The sequence below is a fragment of the Pantherophis guttatus genome, chromosome 2 (assembly GCF_059756535.1).
Source record: "Pantherophis guttatus breed Tessera chromosome 2, ASM5975653v1, whole genome shotgun sequence".
Lineage (NCBI taxonomy): Eukaryota > Metazoa > Chordata > Lepidosauria > Squamata > Colubridae > Pantherophis > Pantherophis guttatus.
Genome location: NC_142064.1, coordinates 203040434 through 203061402, shown reverse-complemented (window position 1 = coordinate 203061402; position 20969 = coordinate 203040434). Strand labels below are relative to the sequence as shown.

General features: G+C 39.9%; 1 protein-coding gene across 1 annotated transcript in view; it reads left to right on the top strand.

Annotated features, from left to right (window-relative positions):
* The window catches only part of RNF145 (ring finger protein 145), an 85603-nt gene extending 77013 nt beyond the window's left edge, over window positions 1-8590 (top strand). The window contains exons 9-11 of the mRNA XM_034401385.3: window positions 1539-1686; window positions 3773-4129; window positions 6881-8590. Coding sequence (XP_034257276.1) covers window positions 1539-1686; window positions 3773-4129; window positions 6881-7303 — 928 coding nt within the window. The 3' untranslated portion in view covers window positions 7304-8590. The remainder of the gene's footprint in view (window positions 1-1538; window positions 1687-3772; window positions 4130-6880) is intronic.
* Window positions 8591-20969: the final 12379 nt, after the last annotated feature.

Sequence of the window (20969 nt, the reverse complement as noted above, 5' to 3'; positions counted from 1 at the left end):
TGTCTTATTCTATTACTTTGGGACTTGACTTCCTTCATCCACACGCATGCAGAAGCCAGATGATTGCATAACTTCAGCCATCCGAAATGTAATATGATAATGCAGTTAGAATCCCAATGCAGTTTGCATTCCAAAAAATATTGTTCCAATAGAAGAGAATATACGCAAAGACAGCATAAATATGCATGTCGGCCCTGTGTGTTTACACAAAGTTTCCTCAGCAGTTTTGTCTTCTATTCATTCCACATTCATTTGTACAGGCAGCAATAACGTGCTGTCCAAACTTTGCTCTTCCCAGAAGAAGGTGGGTGGAAACCTCACTTTTTAAATAGAAAAATAGAAAAGCAGTCAGCCAGGCTAGTCAGCCATTCTTCTCTGTGCATAGAGAGGCTCAACCAAGGCAGAGCATGCCACACATCAATCAAGTGAAATAACTGGATGGCTTCTGAACTGTGTTAAACATTGAGTTTAACCTGGGGTAGTCTCAGTGGCAGGCTTTTGTTATTTTTGCAGTCCTGTCACATCTTTTACCTGCTCTGCTGACGATGCTGAGCATTAGTTTTAATTTTTTAAAAAAATTTTTAGAAATCAAGACTGAGTCAGAAATTCCAACAAATCTATTTGAGGCAATGCCTGTTATGTGAGCAGTTTAAGATTACAAAATAGCGTGCAAGTATTATGTTTCAAGAAATCCGTATCAGGCAAATTGGATGTTGTGGTTGTTGTCAGTTAAAAGGGAGGTCAGAAATAAACTATCCATGATTTAAAGCTATGTCTGTTGAGCAGATCTGAAAGGTTTTGTGGAAGACATATATTTGTTTTCATCTGTATGAGCCTGGACAAATACAAATCTGGACCTTCTGGGGGAAAAAGTTAATAGTAGCCAAATCAGGAAGTAGTATTGAAGGCTGAATGGGTATATATCCTCAGAAAATTCTATTCTGTTCCATTGAGTGACGATTTAATTTAAGACAACGGGGTTGTAAGAAATTGTACTCTGCAAATTAACTGACAATTGCAGTATGTCAGCATAAACTCATTTCTAAAGGAAGGTTTTTGTTGCAATATAATATTCTCTTAAGGCTAGGGTGTCAGAGGTCCGTGGTTCAGATGCTACGGTCAGATATCTTCCAGATTCCTCCAGATAGAGTCACCAAATTGTTAAGATGTATCCAAAGGGAATTATGAGGCACATATGGATGTTACTTACATACTTTCAGGATAAAGGAAGAAATGGCAGGAAAGGCACCATGTTTGAAAGTAAGACACCTGCCTTAGTCATGAAAGCCAGCTGGGTGACTTTGGGCCATTCACTCTGTTTCAGCCCAACCCACCTCACAAGGTTGTTATTGCAGGGAAATAGGAAGAAGAAGGTGTATTGGATATGTTCGCCACCTTGAGTTATCTGTAAAAAAAAAATAATAAAGGCGGGATATAAGTAAATAAAACCATAACATGGGCTCCCGTGCAATCTAGCGAGTCCTTTCTGTGATTGTATTAAAGTCTACGTAGCTCTAAAGAGAAATTTCTTTTTATAGGAGCCTTTGGAAGCATTTTCGTGCTGTGAGTCTGTGTTTGTTCTTGCTGGTTTTCCCAGCTTACATGGCCTACATGATCTGTCAGTTTTTCCACATGGACTTTTGGCTGTTGATCATCATTTCTAGCAGCATTCTCACTTCTCTCCAGGTAAGTTGTAAGGGCCTCTTTATTCCTGTGATCAACAGAGAGCCAGTCAAGCACAGTATTGGGCAAGCTGTTGGAAAGAACAGAACGGGAATAAGTAAAGGATCATTTTCCACCTGTTCTCTTAAAGGAGATGTGCAAAATATGCAGCCCAAGGATTGCCTATACTGACTGTGGCATCAAATAATTTTTGACTCTTAGCAGATAGATAGATAGATAGATAGATAGATAGATAGATAGATAGATAGATAGATGGATGGATGGATGGATGGATGGATGGATGGATGGATGGACGGACGATGATGGATGGATGATATAGATCTACAACAATAGTTTTCCTTTTTCCTTTTGAATGAATAAGACCAATAAACTTTTTTTGGTTTTTTATTTATTATTATTATTATTATTATTATTATTATTATTATTATTTATTTATTTATTTATTTATTTATTTATTTATTTATTTATTATCAGTGCACAACATATGTACAAAGAGATTGGTTGAGCTCCCTCAGTGCACCCCCCCAACACAATACATCTCACAATGAAGACAAAAAAAAATCCCTAACCCAATAAATCATATTAACAAAACACCCAGTGCTATTGCACCAGTGTGAACATGTTACACGTTGCGCCAGCCCTGCAGTCCATCATACTACATAGTTATGATGTTATTTCTCATTCAGGAGTCTGACAGCCCACGGATAAAAACTGTTCTTCAGCCTGTTTGTGCGGCTGGCTATACTTCTATATCTCCTTCCTGATGATAGGAGGGTAAAGAAATGATGACCAGGGTGAGAGTCGTCCCTGAGAATTTTCCTCACTCTTCTAAGGCAACGAGCCCTAGCGATCTCATCTAGTGCTATCAGGGGACAGCCCACAATGTTTTGTGCTGTACTCACCATCCTCTGTAATCTTTGGAGGGATCTTTGGAGATTTTGGAAAGGCAAAATGGGTCTCATAAGCTATGTGATTCTTAAGGCATCATTTTTGCCCTTAGAACTCCTTATGAGTTCTCATTGGCTTGTGCCCACATATTCCCCATTTTTGGAGTATGGCCCTTGACATTCTAGACCAGAGGTGCCAAACTTGATTTCATTGAAGGCGGCATCAGGATTGTGTTTGACTTCGGGGACGGGCTGGCTGTGGCCAGGGTGGGTGTGGCCAGCTTGACATCACTCATATTGTGGGTGTCTGTGGTGGCCCAAGCGCTCTACCAGCGAAAACAGGTTCCAGAGCTCCATTTTCAACTGCGCCGGCCTCCTGCAGCTCTCTGCCGGTCCTCCCAGGCTCCATTTGCAGCTGTGATGGTCCCCGAGCTCCGTTTTCATGGCAGAGAGCAGCAGGAGGTCGTCATAGCTGCAAATGGAGCCTAGGAGGACCGCACATGGCCCTCCCGAGCTCCATTTTCACTGGCAAAAGCACCGTGGGCTAGTCCTTTGCTGCTTCTAGGGCAGCCCTGCGGGCCAGATCTAAGCACCTCGCGGGCTAGATCCGGCCCCCGGGCCTTGAGTTCGACACCCCTGTTCTAGACAAACCCTGTTACAGCTTTTGAGCTAATAAATGTTTCACCTTCCTGCTTACAGCCCTTTCTGTTCCTGACCAAGCACAACACATTGGCTTATTTTGTAAACTATGTCATAATAAATTTATATCAATATATAAAATATCCATTGCCAAGGAAATATAAATACCGTCTAAAATATTGGTGTCGAAACATGGAAGCATTTGCATTTCAACTGCAATGTTTGTTTATTTATTAAATTTATATCCCCCTCCCACTCGCTATCTCAGGCGTGTGATCAGAGCATGTGTTGAGCATATGATCAGAAGGCTGTTTTATCCAGGGGTAGAACAGCTCTCAATCCCCTGCACACAATCTTTCTCTCACTCTTTCTTTTTTTCACAGGCATACTTGCAAGCCCTGGATTTGAACTTTGTTAAGCAAGATTTCATTTAGTATTTGGCAATAATAGCAGTTGATTTATAACATTAGTAATTTACAAAAACTATAAAGGCTAATACTGAATAGCTTCAACCTTGTGACTTGCCTGCTTTAATCAAAAGCTCTGTTTCTTTCCTCCTTCAGGTCCTGGGGACTCTTTTCATTTATCTCTTATTTATGGTGGAAGAGTTCAGAAAAGAGCCGGTAGAAAACATGGATGATGTTATTTACTACGTGAATGGCACCTATCGGCTGCTGGAGTTTCTCGTGGCTCTTTGTGTTGTGGCCTATGGCGTATCAGAGACTATCTTTGGAGAATGGACTGTGATGGGCTCGATGATCATTTTCATTCATTCGTACTATAATGTGTGGCTTCGGGCTCAGTTGGGATGGAAAAGCTTTCTTCTCCGCAGAGATGCTGTCAATAAGATCAAATCGCTGCCCACTGCCACCAAAGACCAGTTGGAACAGCATAACGATATCTGTGCCATCTGCTATCAGGTAAATGCTATGATTAAGCTGAACTTCAGCAGCTCTGGCTCCTCCTTGTGGTATGTTATAAAAAGGCTGAAGCTTCAAGTTTGATTAAATTCTAAATGAGCCGAACTGGGAAATTGCCTGCTGACAGAAATGGGAAGGGACAGAGCTGTGTGACAAAAGGGGCAGAAGCAGGTTGCGTGCCAGAATGTAGGATCAGCTTTTCCAGCTGCTGAACCAGGAAAGGAAAGGAAAAAGTGGACGATTATATGAACGGGGACCCTACATTTCCATATGCCACACAACCATCACTTACCTTGTTACCTGCAAAGTATAAGGAGCAGAGAAGTGCATTGCTAGCAAACTACTGCTCAGCTGCCCCATAAAGTGCTAACTGAGCCAGCCTTGTCACTGCTTGGCATAAAAAAATAAGGAAAAGCCGGCTGCTGAGGTGGTGTCCACATCTTTCATTTTACAGAGAAATAGCAGTAGCAATAGCACTTAGACTGTTATAGCGCTTTACAGTGCTATAATAATAATAATAATAATAATAATAATAATAATAATAATACAACAACTACTACTACTACTACTACTATTACTACTACTACTACTACTACTTTATTGTCATTGTACATGTATACACATTATATCCATACAACGAAATTCACTTAACACCCAAAGACCAGGTCCAACACACATAACAATCCCCAAACACACTCCAACCCACCACAAATTCCCCACCCCTAAACCACCCAAACATCCATACAACAGACCACGTTTACAGCCCTCTCTCAGCGGTTTACAGAGTACCCAACAATTTTGGCTCCTCATTTTACCCACCTCAGAAGGATGGAAGGCTGAGTCAACCTTGAGCCTGGTGAGATTTGAACTGCCAAATTGCAGGCAGCCAGCAGGCAGCAGAAGTACCTGCAGTACTGCACTCTTAACCACTGCACCACCATGGCAGCTGAGTAACCGCATTGATTTAAAGACTACTGTTGTATAATGGGCTGAAATGCCCACACTGATTTTGAATCCATCACTCTTTCTCTCAGCTCAAACAGAGTGGTGGTAGAGGGAAAAGTGGGAGGAGCTAATGCAATATTTATCATCTTAAGCTCCCAGGAAAAGAGGAAGCTAAAAGTGGGATGTAAACCTAACAATATAATATGATATTAAAAAAATAGTAACTTAGTACTAAGGGCTTCACTTTGATACTGGCAACTGAAATGAGTTATAGGATACTTACCTAGAAATAAGATGTTGATAGGTGAGTCCCAGCATCATATTTTTTCTATAGCCTCCTATAGTTGAAGTCTGTCATTTATGGTGGGTTATTCGTTTGTTTATATGTTTGCTATCTAGTCTTATTAGATTCTACCTCTCTTGGCAATGACAATCGCAGAATCCATCCAATCAGTCAGGCCTATTCCTGCCCTCTTGAGAGAGCAAGTTGACCAGAAGGTCAATTATCTCAATTAGATTGTGCCATTTAAGCAATCTGTGCAATGAAACTAAAATAAGCACAGAGGTAGCACTTCTGTAGCATGCTTTAAATTCCTCACACATTCTGGTTATCGCTTAGTTTTTTCCTTTTAAAAATTCCTCTTTATAGCTTTGGATTGGTTTTGAATACCAACATTCTGGTGCCCGTGTGGTTCTTCAGAAGCAAAATGTATTGTATTTTCTAACTGGAATTCTAAGGGAAACAAATCCAAGTCACAAGTGGATAGCAATAATTGTGTTTGAGTGTTTGGGAATCTAGGCTTCATGGTGTTTCCAAAGAAAAGCATTTTAGGCAACAGATCATAGATCCTGGCTAAATAAAAAGTGTAAAGTCTGAGTCATGACTATTCCTGCAGGTTTGTGAGATCACAAAGATCTCACAAATCTTCCTTTTGGAGAAAGATTCATACTGGACTTCTGCAACAGCAGCACTTCAGGTTTTGATTGCAGATGCAGCCCAGAGCAGCAATTTGATGTGCAGTTGAGGGATAAATAAAGATGATCTTACATTGTTTTGCATTCAGAAGATTCTTGAAATGGCCTCAGAAGTTCAGCACATTACAGTAGTGATCTCTCTCCTCTAGCTCTAGATTACAGTAGTGGTTTTCCTCACAATGCATGTAGAAAAATGCTGGAACACCCAGCAAGGCACATGTAACTATAGACTCTACTGTTGAGTAATAGAATCAGTTTGTGAAGAACTGAAATCAGCTTGATGGAGCACAGATTAGACCCAACATAGGATTCTTCTTTCCATATTTATCTGTGAAGGGATCTAGAAGTAGGATGAACCATGTTTTGCTTTTGACTGGACGTCAATTTAAGAAGCCAAATAAGGTATACCTACAATGGCATTTTGTGCCCTTTCTGCATAGAATTGCAGCATCTTGATAACTTTGCCAATGTTAGTACATTAACCTTTTGATCTAAATAGTGCCTACCCAGAACGAAATGTTAAGCTTCATGTTTTTTGATATTACATTTTACTCAGGCAGAGAATATAAAGTAATCAGTCTCAGCATGGGTGCCCTCAAAATCTACTGAATTTCAATTCCCATTGGTGATTGAAAATAACGGGAGTTAAAATCCAATATATACAGATTGCACCAAATGCAGAAGTCAGGCTATGTGTAAATAATGACAGATAAAAGTGTCAACAGAGGCTAGATGTAATGATGAATATTAGACATGGGAAATGGGAATATTAGACATGGGAAATGTATTTGTTGTTAATTACTATGGCATAATGGTGTCTCTTCCTTTCAGGACATGAAATCAGCTATCATCACACCCTGCGGTCATTTTTTTCATGCGGGCTGCCTTAAGAAATGGCTGTATGTGCAAGAAACCTGTCCCTTGTGCCATTGCCAACTTAAAAACACAACTCAGCCCCCTGGGCTTGGACCAGAGCCAGTGCCACAAGTAAATCTTGGAGCAGAGCAACATACTGTTCAGCAAGAAGCTACTGGAGCCCCCAATATTCAACACCAGGAAGGGAATGGAGTTGAGCCTGTGGACGATGGACAAGCTGTCATAGGGCAGGACTCTGTTGATGTCAAGGAAGATTACAACACTTTGGACAATGCATCTTCCAGTGAAGCCAATCAGGTAACAACTGCCTCAGAAGGATTGGCTGAAGAAGAGGAAGAGGTGATAACACAAGATCTAAGAGGAGGCATCCAGAATTGAACTAGCAAAGACTGGTGCAAAAATACCTACTCCAGGGCTCAGCAGACGGAGTCTTCTCCTTTTTCTTGTTGTGAGCGAGTGTAATTCTCAGAATGCTGGCCAAAATGTATTTATAATATCCCATGCTGATTTCTGTGAGCTGCTTGGTTTACGGGGCTGCCAGAGCATTCCACTGGAAACTGCTTTCAGAATCTGCCTCTGTATTACAAAAAGGCAGAATCTGGGAATCCTAGTTGAATATTTGGGGCTGAGAATCTCAAGGGAAGGAACACAAGAAGAGGGTGAAGAGAGAGAGAGACAGACAGAGAGAGACAGAGACAGAGAGACTAGTGAAACAAAAGTCAGTATTGCTCATATTGAAATGAGAAAATTAAACAGAAGGACAAAAGTAGTATGTATGTCTCCTTGGCCTCATCATTCTGCAGTGAATGGAGATTGGTTAAGAACACTGACCAAAATCATGTAGAGGCCTGGAGTTCAACCAATGCCAATATGGAGGACTGTGTTGGGCTAGAGCAGTGCTCCAGTATGTGGGGGGTAATGCTTTGGGCATGTCAGATAGGGCATTTACATTCATGTAATCTATAGCAATCTTGATTATTTTTTTTATGCTGGAGTATTCAACACTTAAATGTTTTGTCTTTTTTTCATTAAAAAAGACATTTTGGACAGTACAGGCAGTATGAAGTAATTTAAAGCTCCAGTGACCTCTCTCTCAACTCCACCAGTGAGTTCAGGAGAGTGACGTGAGGAGTTTTAGGCTGCGGAATGAAGCCTTCTCAGTGCTGTTCAGTTACATACATACATACACATAAACACACACACACACACACACACACGCAAACACACACATATATAATTTCTTGCAGCTGAATTAAAGCAGTATTAATCTCCTGGCAATATTTGCACCTTTGGGAATGAGTACATAAATTGTATGATCAAATGCTGCAAATGCCAATCCTAAGGCTCTTAATAGGATCTTCTCCTATTTCTCCCTTCCCCTTCTCCCTTGACAAGATTGTGCGTGTATTTAAATTTTTACATTCATCATGGCTTTTTAGGTAGAACCTGGGGGTGGGATGGGAGCTGGCAATTTTTTAATGTGAATTTTGATATGAAAAGGAACGAGTCACTTATTTATACATTAGGCTTGGCACTCAAAAAGTGTAGATCTTTTTTGGTTTTGTGAATCGTAGACATTTTATTTTTAGTAGCAAACTCGTGTGTAGACTGACAGACATAATAACTGTATGTCCTAATAAACGTTTGAAGTTTTTTTTTTTTTTACATTTGATTGTTTTTCTTCATAGAGGAATTTTCTTAATAAATAAACACAATAGACCTGAGAGGAACATGCTACCAACAGACTTGCCTTCCAGTAAACTGTCATCATGATTGGACCACTCTAGGAAGATGAGAATGTTCTCTCATAGCTCTTCTTGATAGTTTCCTGTCCTATCATTCTGCCTTAATGGCATGTTACATTTGTTCTGCCAGGTTAGGCATTCTCATGACTTGTTCAGATAAATGGCAGATGCCCACTTGCCCATTGTTTCATTGCAGAAAGTCACACCTAAACTGGAGTGCCTGATCCAGTTGAAACTTGAGAACTGCATTTCAGTTTCTTACTGTTTCAAAAAAAAGGGGGTGGGGAAGCAACAGCTCATAGTCACTCTGATTGCAAACATAGGCAACTAGGACAAAATAATGTTATCCTTGTGTGTTTTGACTTCTTGTTTTATGGTATGAAGAAAACGAACTTCTGTATTGGCTTTCCCATTTCAAATTACAATTGGAGTTACTTGCAATTTATTGTGCTTTTGTATGAAATTAACATATTTAATAGAAAATAGTATGGCTTATCTAGATTCCCTTGTCCCTGCTATATAGTTTTCTGTGTCCTCAAAGGACACAAAGTGAATGCCTGATCCTGTATATATATTCTCCTAAATGATTCATTCTTTTGATAACTTATCACTTATGTGAAAATCAGGCAAGGTCAGTCATTTGAAGTCCAGCTGAGAACATTTTTTTTTTCCTATTTAAGAGAATTTTGAGTTTAAAAGAGTAGTTTTATTTTTGAACTCAGCTCAGCTTTGATTTATGGACCAATTACTTTAATCTTAGCTTCACTAGTTTTCCTTCTGGAGAACGGATACTCTCACAATGCAAGCCATTTTGTGAAGGTGCTCACAGAACATTTTAAATATCCCTCCAGGTTGCTGGCCAAACAACTTTAGCAAGAAATCTGTTTGTAGTGAAATGCCCTGAGGCATTAGAGAAGTCACTAGGACTTGGAAAGCATTATGAGATTAAGAAGAAAATTGAGAGGCAACTAGCAAGTTGAATATAAAAAAAATACCTGAAGTGATTAAATGTATTCTAATTATCCTAGTTTTAAATATTAGAGTTGCCTCACTATCATAAAACTCCAGAGGTATCTACAACTTTAATAATGATGCTTTACTGCTTGCAGCATTTTTATTCAGCTGTCCTAAGCAGAATTAATTTAAAAGGAATCAATATAACTTCTCAGTGTATCTAATTACAATCTGATTGTTTTCCATACAATGTGTATTATAATTGTTTATCTTCTCAACCCTGAGAAGGAAGTCAATATATTTCCCATTTTATAGTTGAGGAATTGTGGCTAAAAATTTGCAATCCTAAGCAGTTTCTCAAATATAAGCACAGGGAAAATAGATTATTTGGCCAGAACAGCACCAGTTCTGCACAGAAAGGAGGTAGATGCACATTTAGAAGTACAGGAAGGCAGAGGAACTTTGGGGGCGACTTTTCAAAACAATGAAAGAAAAAAATAGCATGTTAGCGGAAGTCTGAGTGTTGTGGACTGGGAGAATGACACAAAACAGCAGGGAAAGAGGAGACAATCAAAAACCTAAACAGCAGCAATGGATGGAGCATGATTTGGCTTGATGCCTCCCAGTATTGCACTGAATGTGCTTAATTAAAGGTGACTGTATAGATATCCGGTCTATAGTAGAATAGGGACTATAGGCCAGGAACTCATAAAATGCCTTTGTTACCCATTAGCTCCCTGTCCTCTGAACTCACTCCTTTGGAATCTCCAGAATTCTCCAAAATATTTTCTCTTGAGTTTCAGGGCATTCTGGAGGTTCTCTTGTTGCAGGAAGCCATCAGGTTATAGCTTCTTATCAAAATGAGAGTGAAGTTGATTTGAACAATCAACATTTTACTGGAGGGATGGGGGGGAGAGGACAGATGCTTTATCAAGCTTTTTTTTAAAAATGACATATACACAAAACATAATTTACTAAAAGCACAGTACCTTGCTTTGACAATTCACTATGGAACTCCCAATCCTAATTAGTTCTGCTGGGTCGATCATACTTCTGGGCCAATGGCTAAGTGTAGCATAGTTCTAATTTGCAGCAGAAATGGCAGCTACCATAGTAGACAGTAGGTCTGACTAAGTTGTTTGGCCTATCCCTGATATAGCTTAGTCTCTGGAGACAAATGCATTCAGAGAATATAATTCAGCAGTAAATATGACATGCACGTTGACTTCAGAAAATTAAAGGGTAAAATATGTCAAGGGATCTGCTAGGATCTAATTTCTGACAATTGTAAGGTAGATCATGATACAAATAGGGGAAAGAGGTATGGGAAGGTTGGTAGGATTAATGAGAAACCTGAACTGAAAATGACCATATTTCTGCTTCAAGAAGCATCCATTTCTATAATAACAAGATAATTAGTACTATACAAAATTGAGCAATGGTTATATACTCCACTTGAAGAAATGGCAGGATCAAAGAAGCAAAATGTAGGTTGTACAACATTTTAAAGCAGTGGTTCTCAACCTGTGGGTCGCGACCCCTTTGGGGGTCGAACAACCCTTTCACAGGGGTCGCCTAAGACCATCGGAAAACACATATTTTCAATGGTTTTAGGAATAATTTTATGGTCGGGAGTCACCACAACATGAGGAACTGTATTAAAGAGTTGCAGCATTAGGAAGGTTGAGAACCACTGTTTTAAAGGAAGCGTAATAAAAATCAGCAAGCAAATCTTTTCAAAATCTGGTTTGGAGTCTAAAATCTTTCACCATCTAGGTCTAATCCATTGACTCAGCTATAGAAAAAGGCCCAATATCAGCTGATATTACAAACCTAAGGATTAATAGAGACTCTCCAGAAACTGGGAAATGAGTGGCGTGATATAAAAATGCAGAGTTTGACCAATGGACACTGCCTTCTAGTAATCCACCTAAGAGATCAGATTTCCTCCGAGATCCAATTGTTGATTCGATTATGGCAGTCAGAGGTATCCCACCCTATTGGGGAAAGCTTACGGGAGTTTCCTTTTCCATCCAATTGCTTCTTTCCAATAGCTGTTTTCAGGTAACGCACTACCTTCCAAAGGCTGCAGTTCTTGTGTAAAAAGACTCTATGCTTTTCAAGAGTTGGCGAGATCTCTTGTCCATGGAGTTAGTGTTGGGATGAAGACTTGGAAAGTTGATTCTATCATTAAGATTCTATAGCCATCTTTTTCCTTCAGTGATGGTAAAATATTAAAGTAATTCTTAAATGATGATATAATGCAGCCCAAGAAAATAAAACCCACAATTTTCCTCCTGTTAGTCGTGAAGTCATGTTCAACCCATCGCGACCCCATGGACAATGTTCCTCCAGGCCTTCCTGTCCTCTGCCATCCCCCGGAGTCCATTTAAGCTCACGCTGACTGTTTCAGTGACTCTATCCAGCCACCTCATTCTCTGTCGTCCCCTTCTTCTTTTGCCCTCAATCATTCCCAGCATTAGGCTCTTCTCCAGTGAGTCCTTCCTTCTCATTAGGTGGCCAAAATATTTGAGTTTCATCTTCAGGATCTGGCCTTCTAAAGAGCAGTCGAGGTTGATCTCCTCTAGGACTGACCAGTTTGATCGCCTTGCAGTCAAAGGGACTCGCAGGAGTCTTCTCCAGCACCATAGTTCAAAGGCCTCAATTCTTTGCCGCTCAGCCTTTCTTATGATCCTACTTTCACAGCCATACATTGCAACTGGGAAAACCATAGCCTTGACTATACACACTTTTGTTGGCAGGGTGATGTCTCTGCCTTTTAGTATGCCATCTAGATTAATTTTCCTCCTATACCTCCAGAAATAGAACTTCCAGGCAGAGCTCAGTTTCTGCTGATTATATAAGCAAGTGCCTACCATCTCAATCTATTTCCAATAGTAGCCCATAGTTCTCTCATAATTTATTCTGAAATATCTTTGATCCCTATTGATTCACTTCATCCATTCTCTTCTCCTCCTCTTACTTTCCTCAACTTGCCAAGCAGACTTCAGTAGTCAGCAGCTCCCATCACTTGTCTGCAGCTTCTTTACTTCTGTGGAATAAAGCTGTGTTGTCTATATACACTGCTCAAAAAAATAAAGGGAACACAAGCAGAAGACATCCGAGATCTGAATGAATGAAATAAGCCTTATTAAATACTTTGTTCGTTACATACAGTAGTTTTGTGTTCCCTTTAGTTGTTTGAGCAGTGTATAAACTACTGTATGTAAAGAACAAAGTATTTAATAAGGCTATTTCATTCATTCAGATCTCGGATGTCTTCTGCTTGTGTTCCCTTTATTTTTTTGAGCAGTGTATATATGTCAAATTGGAAATCTTTCAGTCTCGCACTAGGATCCCAGTTTGTCTTGCAGATCTGGTTCTCAAATTCACTCTATACCAGGGGTGTCAAACTTGTGTCATCATGGCAGTGTCACATGATGTATCGGGACTTTTTTCCCCTTTGCTAAACCAGGCGGGGGTGTAGTCAGCGCGTGACGCATCTGGGCCATGAGTTTGACAGTCTTGCTCTATACAGACAGGAAAGATAGGATATTTGCCTTTATCTTTTCCTATATACATATCTTGAAATTCAGATAACGGAGATTTTCTTGCAATCAATCAATCAATCAATCAATCAATCAATCAATCAGTCAGTCAATAAAGTTTATTGTCATTGTATGTGTATACACAGTATACCCATACAATGAAATTCACATAACACCCAGAGACCAGACCCAACTCACATGACAATCCCCAGACACACCCCTACCCACCAAAAATTCCCCACCCCTAAAACCACCCAAGCATCCACACAACAGACTAAGTAATCCTGTCCAACAGCTCACTCACTGATGGTGGCCCTTTAGTTCATTGTTGAGCGCAATTATAGCTCGGGGATAAAAACTATTCAGAAAACGTGTCAGCCACCTAGCCCAATGGCCCTTCTAGTTCTCCAAATTTAATTCTTAACAGTAGGTTCTTGTTCACTGTAAAGCTTCTTCTAAAGTTTAATCAGATAGCTTGACACATCCATTAATCTTCCCATATTTCTCATTCTGGCATGATCTTACAGGTCAAAAGCCTTGCCAGAATCTGTAAAGCAAAGATAAAGTTCATTCTTAGATTATCTTGCTGTCCCCATTATTTAGGTTACATTTATCTGATATCTATCTCCTATCTGTCCCTTTGCCTTTTCTAAAAGTTGCCCGTTTATTTGACATTACTTTCTCCAATGTGTGGCTTTATTCTTCTTTGTAAGATTTAAAATAAAGCTTTAGGGCAATGGCCAGCAAATTGCATGTTCTTTTGCTTCTCCTTTCTTTGGCTAAATGCACATCAATCTTTTTCCTAACTTTAAGATACATTAGCAGAACTGCTAGCTCTTTAAGGTCCTCTTTTCTTGCAGCCTTCAGTCATGGGAAGTTCATCTGCTCAGGGCTTTTCTGTAGGACAACTTGTCCATCATTTCTCACACCTCACTTTCTGTAGAATTGGTTCGTGAATATATCCTCTTTCTGCAAATACTGCTGTAATCGTGTTTGTAAAGAATTAGAATATCTTCCTTCCATCTTTCTTCAACCTTATTCACTATATTCAATTTTGTCCACTAATACTCTTTGGGTTTCCTACATTAGCATTCATTGTTGTTATGATTCTTTGATCTCCAAAAAGCATACTTCGTTTTCATTTTCTCATTACTTTTTCTATTTGTGGACATTGAATTTTTTTTTGCTTGGCATTGGAAGCCTTTGTTCCATAGCTTCACTTCCACTTTCCATCTTCTCTTGGCTAACAATGCAACTTTGTTTAAAAGTCACTTGGACCTTCTCCTCTTTGAAATATTGCAGATTTCTTGCTTATCTCCATGATGGTTCTTACTGTATCTTTTTCTATATTTCTATTTTCTATATGCACCAAGACAAATTCCTTGTGTGTCCAATCACACTTGGCCAATAAAAAATTCTATTCTATTCTATTCTATTCTATTCTATTCTATTCTATTCTATTCTATTCTATTCTATCCTATCCTATCCTATCCTATCCTATCCTATCCTATCCTAGTCTAGTCTAGTCTAGTCTAGTCTATAGCTACTCAGGTTTTTTTCTATAGAAGTTAACTATGCTGAATCTATACTGAACTTGACATCTTCAATTGCTAAAAATAATCAGAAATCCCAGAGAGTTGCATACACATAGTAACAATACACAGTCAGACAACTCTGATCGTGCCTAACAGACTTTCTGTTTTTCAGATTTTGATTTCTTAAATAATAATTAAATTAAGGAAAAATAAGGAATCTGACATCACCTAACAAAATACCAAATTTACTGTATATTAAAATAGTAGGATTGCTCTTTCTCCAACTACTTACTTACTTTATTTACAAAATATTTTCCCAACCCACTTATATGGATTTACAAAATTTACAAAATAAAAACATTAATGATAAAACCATCACAGTACCCCTAAAATATATTTCCACACCCTCAAATAAAATAGATCAAAACCAGAACCTTCTGAACAACCTTCTCTATAAAAAAAAGTTGATAGAACATGGCTAGATCAAGATAATCTTTCTTCAAGAGAAGGTACATCAGGCATCTATCAAGGAAGGCAGTATTTTACCCAACCCCAAAAAGACATTAAACACTTCTCCAATCAAGTCGCATTTACCCTTCCTGGCTAACTGAAGGAACCTAGTTGAGTCCACATTGCAAATGGTGGACCTTGTAGCACAGATCTTCCAATCTCCCTCCTCCATCTCTTAAGTTCAAAAGAATCCTAGATCATATTGTGAGACTTGCCTGAATCTCCTCACTTGTCCAACTCTGTGAAAATGAGTGACTCAACCCACAAAAACATATCAGCAGCCTGTAGATTCCATGCCTCACCCATCCTCAACTAAATGATAAGTAGGAATCTGCAGGTGCCGTATGCACAGGAAAATATATCTCGCCAATTCCAACATTTCTTACAATGTTTCCATAGATAGGGTCAACAAATATTCTTAACACATATACTTGTGTGGACTTATATAGTGGTACATGTGAAAAATATGGGGAAATAGGTCAAGAAACACTGCTTAGGGGACAATCAGATAAGAGGCAGCATAACCCATAGCTGGATAGTGACTGGGGCGAGAGGCTCAAAAAGAGACCCTCCCTAACTTCTCAGGCTGTAAAGAAGACAGCAGAAGAATTGTTCTTTCAGACTTGCAAGGTTGTATTCACAATAAATTAGAATTAGCTCATCTGGTCATGTTTCTTGTCTGATCTTCACGGTACAGCTGACTTAAACCAATAAGGCAGCAGAACTTTTAGCACTCCTTGCTGAGGCCTTCCCCAAGACTTCATTTTCTAATGTTTGGAACTGATAACAGGGTCAGTTCCGTAAATACTAGAGATCTTTGCAGAAACATATGTGCAGAATAATTTAAAGGAGGGCCAGCAATATATTTAAGCCTCATCTGATGCTCCTTAAAGAGAGAGAGAGAGAGAGAGAGAGAGAGAGAGAGGGAGGGAGGGAGGGAGGGAGGGAGGGAGGGAGGGAGGGAGGGTGGGTATAACTTCCTTTGTAGATCAGAGTGAAATGTTTTCTTTTTTAGACCTCTTCTAAGCTTCCCTTAGCTTTGCTTTCAAAGCTGAGAAAAGAAAAGAAATTCCCAGCTGGGAATGCAAAGGATTAAGCTTTTATTTATTTCCCCTGCTCTGAGCTTGTATTCTGCACTCGGAAAGGAAATGTCCTTGAAAGACTGGTTCCTCCATAAACTATTCCAGCTTCTGTTTGTTTTTTAAAATGGAAATTATTTTCTCAGAGACCCAGCCTGTGCGGAAGTGGGTAACACCAAAATAAGAAATTACGGCCTGTGATACTGGAAGCAAAACATATTGTTTTAAAATTAAAGGCGCATGTTTAATTGGATTTTTTTTTTCAAATCAGTCTTGGATCATGCCCAAGACTTTGACTTCTTAGAATGGAAAACAAGACAAGAACTGCTAATGGAATGACATGCTATAGGTTTGCCTTTATCTAGTCAAAGTATCACTAAGGCTATTTGACAAGCACTTACACAAATCTGGAAACCAATATTCAACTAGACAGTTCTTACTGAAAATCCTCATTTCCTAATGCTCTTGAAAGAGGATGGATTAGCTCTGTGCTCGGATTGGACATTTGCTTCCCCGGCCATTTGTCTGGGAACAAAAATCGTCTGACTTAACACACAGTCTTGCTTTGCAATCAAACAATGTGAGTGGCAGCAAACTGCTTATAGGTAGACACACTACCCACTTGTTCCACCATAATTTTTTTTCTGGATACTGTATGGCCATCAAAAGGGGTTACCATTATGAATTCCACTCAATTCTTCATTGGATTGTACTTGTCATAAGAACTGCTCTCTTCAGTTGCTATTATTTCTCTGCTGCTACCTTCTTTTCTCTAGAATGGCCCTGGCACTCATTCTCCATCAGGGGAAGAAGAAAAAAAAGGCAACTGTTAGCAAACATGGGGCTCACAGTTGAGAAGGGCCTCTGTTACAATAAAATGAGATAATCAGTTACAATGCCGAGAACAAGAATGGTTCCAGAAGGAGCAATACTGATGGTCTTTGATACTTTGATCATAATATGATCAAAGGTCCTTGATCCACAATAATGATTCATGATTTCTTTTCCTTATAAGGTTACCTGGGAATACTCTTTACCCATACCAAAGCCTTTGCCTTTTTAATGAAGCCCAATGCAGAAATAAACATTTCAAATGATACTGCAAATGAAAGAATCATAGTACTTGTGCATGCAATGTTGGAGTATGTAGATTGGAATCACATTAGCTCTTTTCCAGTCTTGTGGTGGAACAGCAGCTTTGAGAGATTACATTCAGTGCAGTGGTGGGTTGCCCCTAGTTCGCACCGGTTCTATAGAACCGGTAGTAAAACCAGCAGGAGGCTCTGCCCACCGACCCCGACATCATCAAAATGCTTCTGCGTGTGATTTGCGTGCACACGTGCGTGCAGCCCTGCTACAAACCGGTAGTAAAGGTAAGTAGAACCCACCCCTGATTCAGTGGTTCCAAAATCACTTCTACCAGCTCCTTCAGAACCCTGGGATGAAAACCATCTGATCCAGGTGATTGTATTTATTCAAGGTGGATAGGTATTCTCTTCCTAGTTCCCTGACTATTTTATCTTATGTCCATTTTAAAAAGTTGAATACATTACTGTAGTAACAAATCTAAAAGCAGGTTAAAAATTTCTCTTTGTACCACCAGATGGCACCATTACTCTGGAAGAAACACATTTTAAATTACTCCATGAATAATAAATAATATGTTTCATATTGCATATGCAGTGGGATTGGCCAGTACTCTAATAAATATTAAGTCTGAGTAATGGATTTGCAGGGTTTTGTGGCATGCATTTTTTTGGGGGGGGGGTTTCTTTCTTACAAAGCTTACTTTCTCATATTCTGTACACGGGGGATCCAAAAACAAAAAGGAGAAGGCAGTCTTAATGCCAGCCAAAGCCCAGCTAAGAAGCTAATGGGTGCAATAAAAGTGCTGCTTTGTTGACAGAAGGACATTTCTATCCCATCCTGAACCTGTAAGAAGTTCTGCAGGCATAGATACAATGTCAGTATTCTTATATGTAGTAGAAATGATCTCTATGTTTGGAAGGTATCTTTTGTGTACATGTGCCAAAGGATTCTCATTTCTTTGAGATGTTCCTAGAAGAATCAAATATATCTTGAAGATGGAATTCTTCATTTCCCTTTTACCAGATGTAAGAAAAAAAAAGTTGCTGCTTCTCCTCTTCCATCATCCTACATCACAAACACCATCCAGTCCAAACCCATTTCAAGCTATCAGAGCTTTGGCAGTGACATTAGTCCTTCCCTGGATCCCTACAGACACACATATGTATCTCCTCAGGATGGCTCTGAAGATAATATTTCTTTGAATCCATTCCGTAGTTACATTTTCAGTTTATCAGAAGTGATAACTCTCCTTTGAGTCAGGCTTAGTTCCTGATCCCTTCATGGAGAGTAGCTTTCTTTGCAACAGTATTGAAGTGATTCCCTGGGAATCAGTGGTGAAATCCAATTTTTTAAAAAAATCGGTTCTGTGGGCGTGGCTTGGTGGGCATGGCTTGGTGGGCTTGGCAGGGGAAGGATACTGCAAAATCTCCATTCCCACCCAACTCCAGGGGAAGGATACTGCAAAGTCCCCATTCCCTCCCCATTCCTGGGGGAAGGATATTGCAAAATCTCCATTCCCACCCTACTCTGGGGCCAGCCAGAGGTGGTATTTGCCGGTTCTCCGAACTACTCAAAATTTCTGCTACCGGTTCTCCAGAACCTGTCAGAACCTGTTGCATTTCAACCCTGCTGGGAATAGTTCTTAACCTTAAAAGACCTCTGCTAAAAATAATCAAGTCATTCCTTTGATGTTCATCAGAAATCCATCCCCAGCAACAATATTCCAAAAACTTTTAAGACCTACTCTCAAATGTAGGGAGCCTAGATGACTTAACCCTGGGGTGGAGTTCCTTTAGCAATTTCTGATTCCAACACCTCCCCCCCACAAGATTCTCATAATAAAATACAGCTCCCTCCATGCTAGGAATTTCCATTGGGTAAACTATGCGAGCAAAGGGAATCCTTATTAAGCAACCTGCATTGAATGGCATAGCTTTCTTTGTGAGTGGTTCATGGCTTCCTACACTTACTGTAAAAAAAGGCTTCTTCTACACCAACAGTTCTGTATTTCCCCTTCCCCTTTGTTCTCTGATTTTTCTCTAACTTTGGATTTAGGGTAAACTTGGTGGATTCAGGGGTTTTTTGCTGGGCTACTGGTGATGGAAATGAAACAAGATAAATAAAGAGCAGTTTCTTCTTTAAAAAAGGGGGGGGGCTTCTCTGTTTCCATTTCTCCATTCAGTACACAATCCAAATACTGAGAGGGGAGGAAGTAACAAAAGATCAAGTCCCCTGGCTAAATGAATGCCTGATCCATCCAGTGATAGTTCTCAATGTTTTCCCAAGAACCTCTGCAGAACAGAGAAATTAGCACCCAGTGTGCCATCACCCGTCATGCTTGCTAAGGGATTCTGGGAGTTGAAGTCCACACATCTTAAAGCTGCCAAGTTGTGAAACACTGTCCTACAGTGTTTCTCTAAAAAGGTAAAGGTAAATGTTTCCCTTACACATATGTGGTAGTCGTTCCCGACTCTAGGGGGCGGTGCTCATCTCTGTTTGAAAGCTGAAGAGCCAGCACTGTCCGAAGACGTCTCTGTGGTCATGTGGCTGGCATGATTAAACGCCAAAGGCACACGGAACGCTGTTACCTTCCCACCAAAGGTGGTCCCTGTTTTTCTACTTGCATTTTTTATGTGCTTTCGAACTGCTAGGTTGGCAGAAGCTGGAACAAGTAATGGGAGCTCATCCCGTTATGTGGCACTAGGGATTCAAACTGCTGAACTGCCAACCTTTCGATCAACAAGCTCAGTGTCTTAGCCACTGAGCCACCGTGTCCCTCTAGGTTTCTCTAGGTTGCCACAATCCCAATCGTTTCTCTTAGTATTCTCTCAAGCTTATAACTGTCTTCCCATCCTCATGGATAGGATCCAGATGAATCAATATTTTGCTCTCAGAACCATGTCTTAAATGTGATGGGATTTCTCCTACCACAAGTGATGACATGTAATCTAATTCTGTTCCCAAATCAGAAAGTGTCAGGCAAGTTTCTACATCCTGCCCCACCAATACCTAGCATTCAAGCCCTTGTACCTTCCCCCCCACACACACCAATAAAACCAGTCAATCTACATACCCCTGGTATGGAATTTTTCTATATTCTGTCAGTTGCAATCCATTTTGTTGAAAAACAAAGCCATTCTATCCGTTTCTGCTATCCCAGTCAATGACTCGATGGAGCCCATACTGAAGCACAGAGCTTCTGATATGGTCAGAGTCAATATGGGCTTTGTTCCAAAGTGCAAATCACACTCCAAATGAATATGTGGCCGGTCTACCTTTCTATTTAATAGTATATTCTTTGATTACAATAGGAGCAGAAGTCCTGGCATTTGTATCCCTGTATATAGCCTGTGGCTTGAGGCCAAACTTTCATACCATTGCTGTAAGTTTCTATCTATTTCAGATGGCACTCAGTGAATATACCACCAATGTAAAAGTTGGTATCAGTCTCTGAGGATTGCTCAGTAATACACGTACCAATATACACGTACCATCTGAAGAAGGCTAGATTACAGCTCAAAAGGCAGCTAATGTATTTATGAATGCATTCCGACGTCTCTTTTTAAAATGTGCGTGTCCGGAAT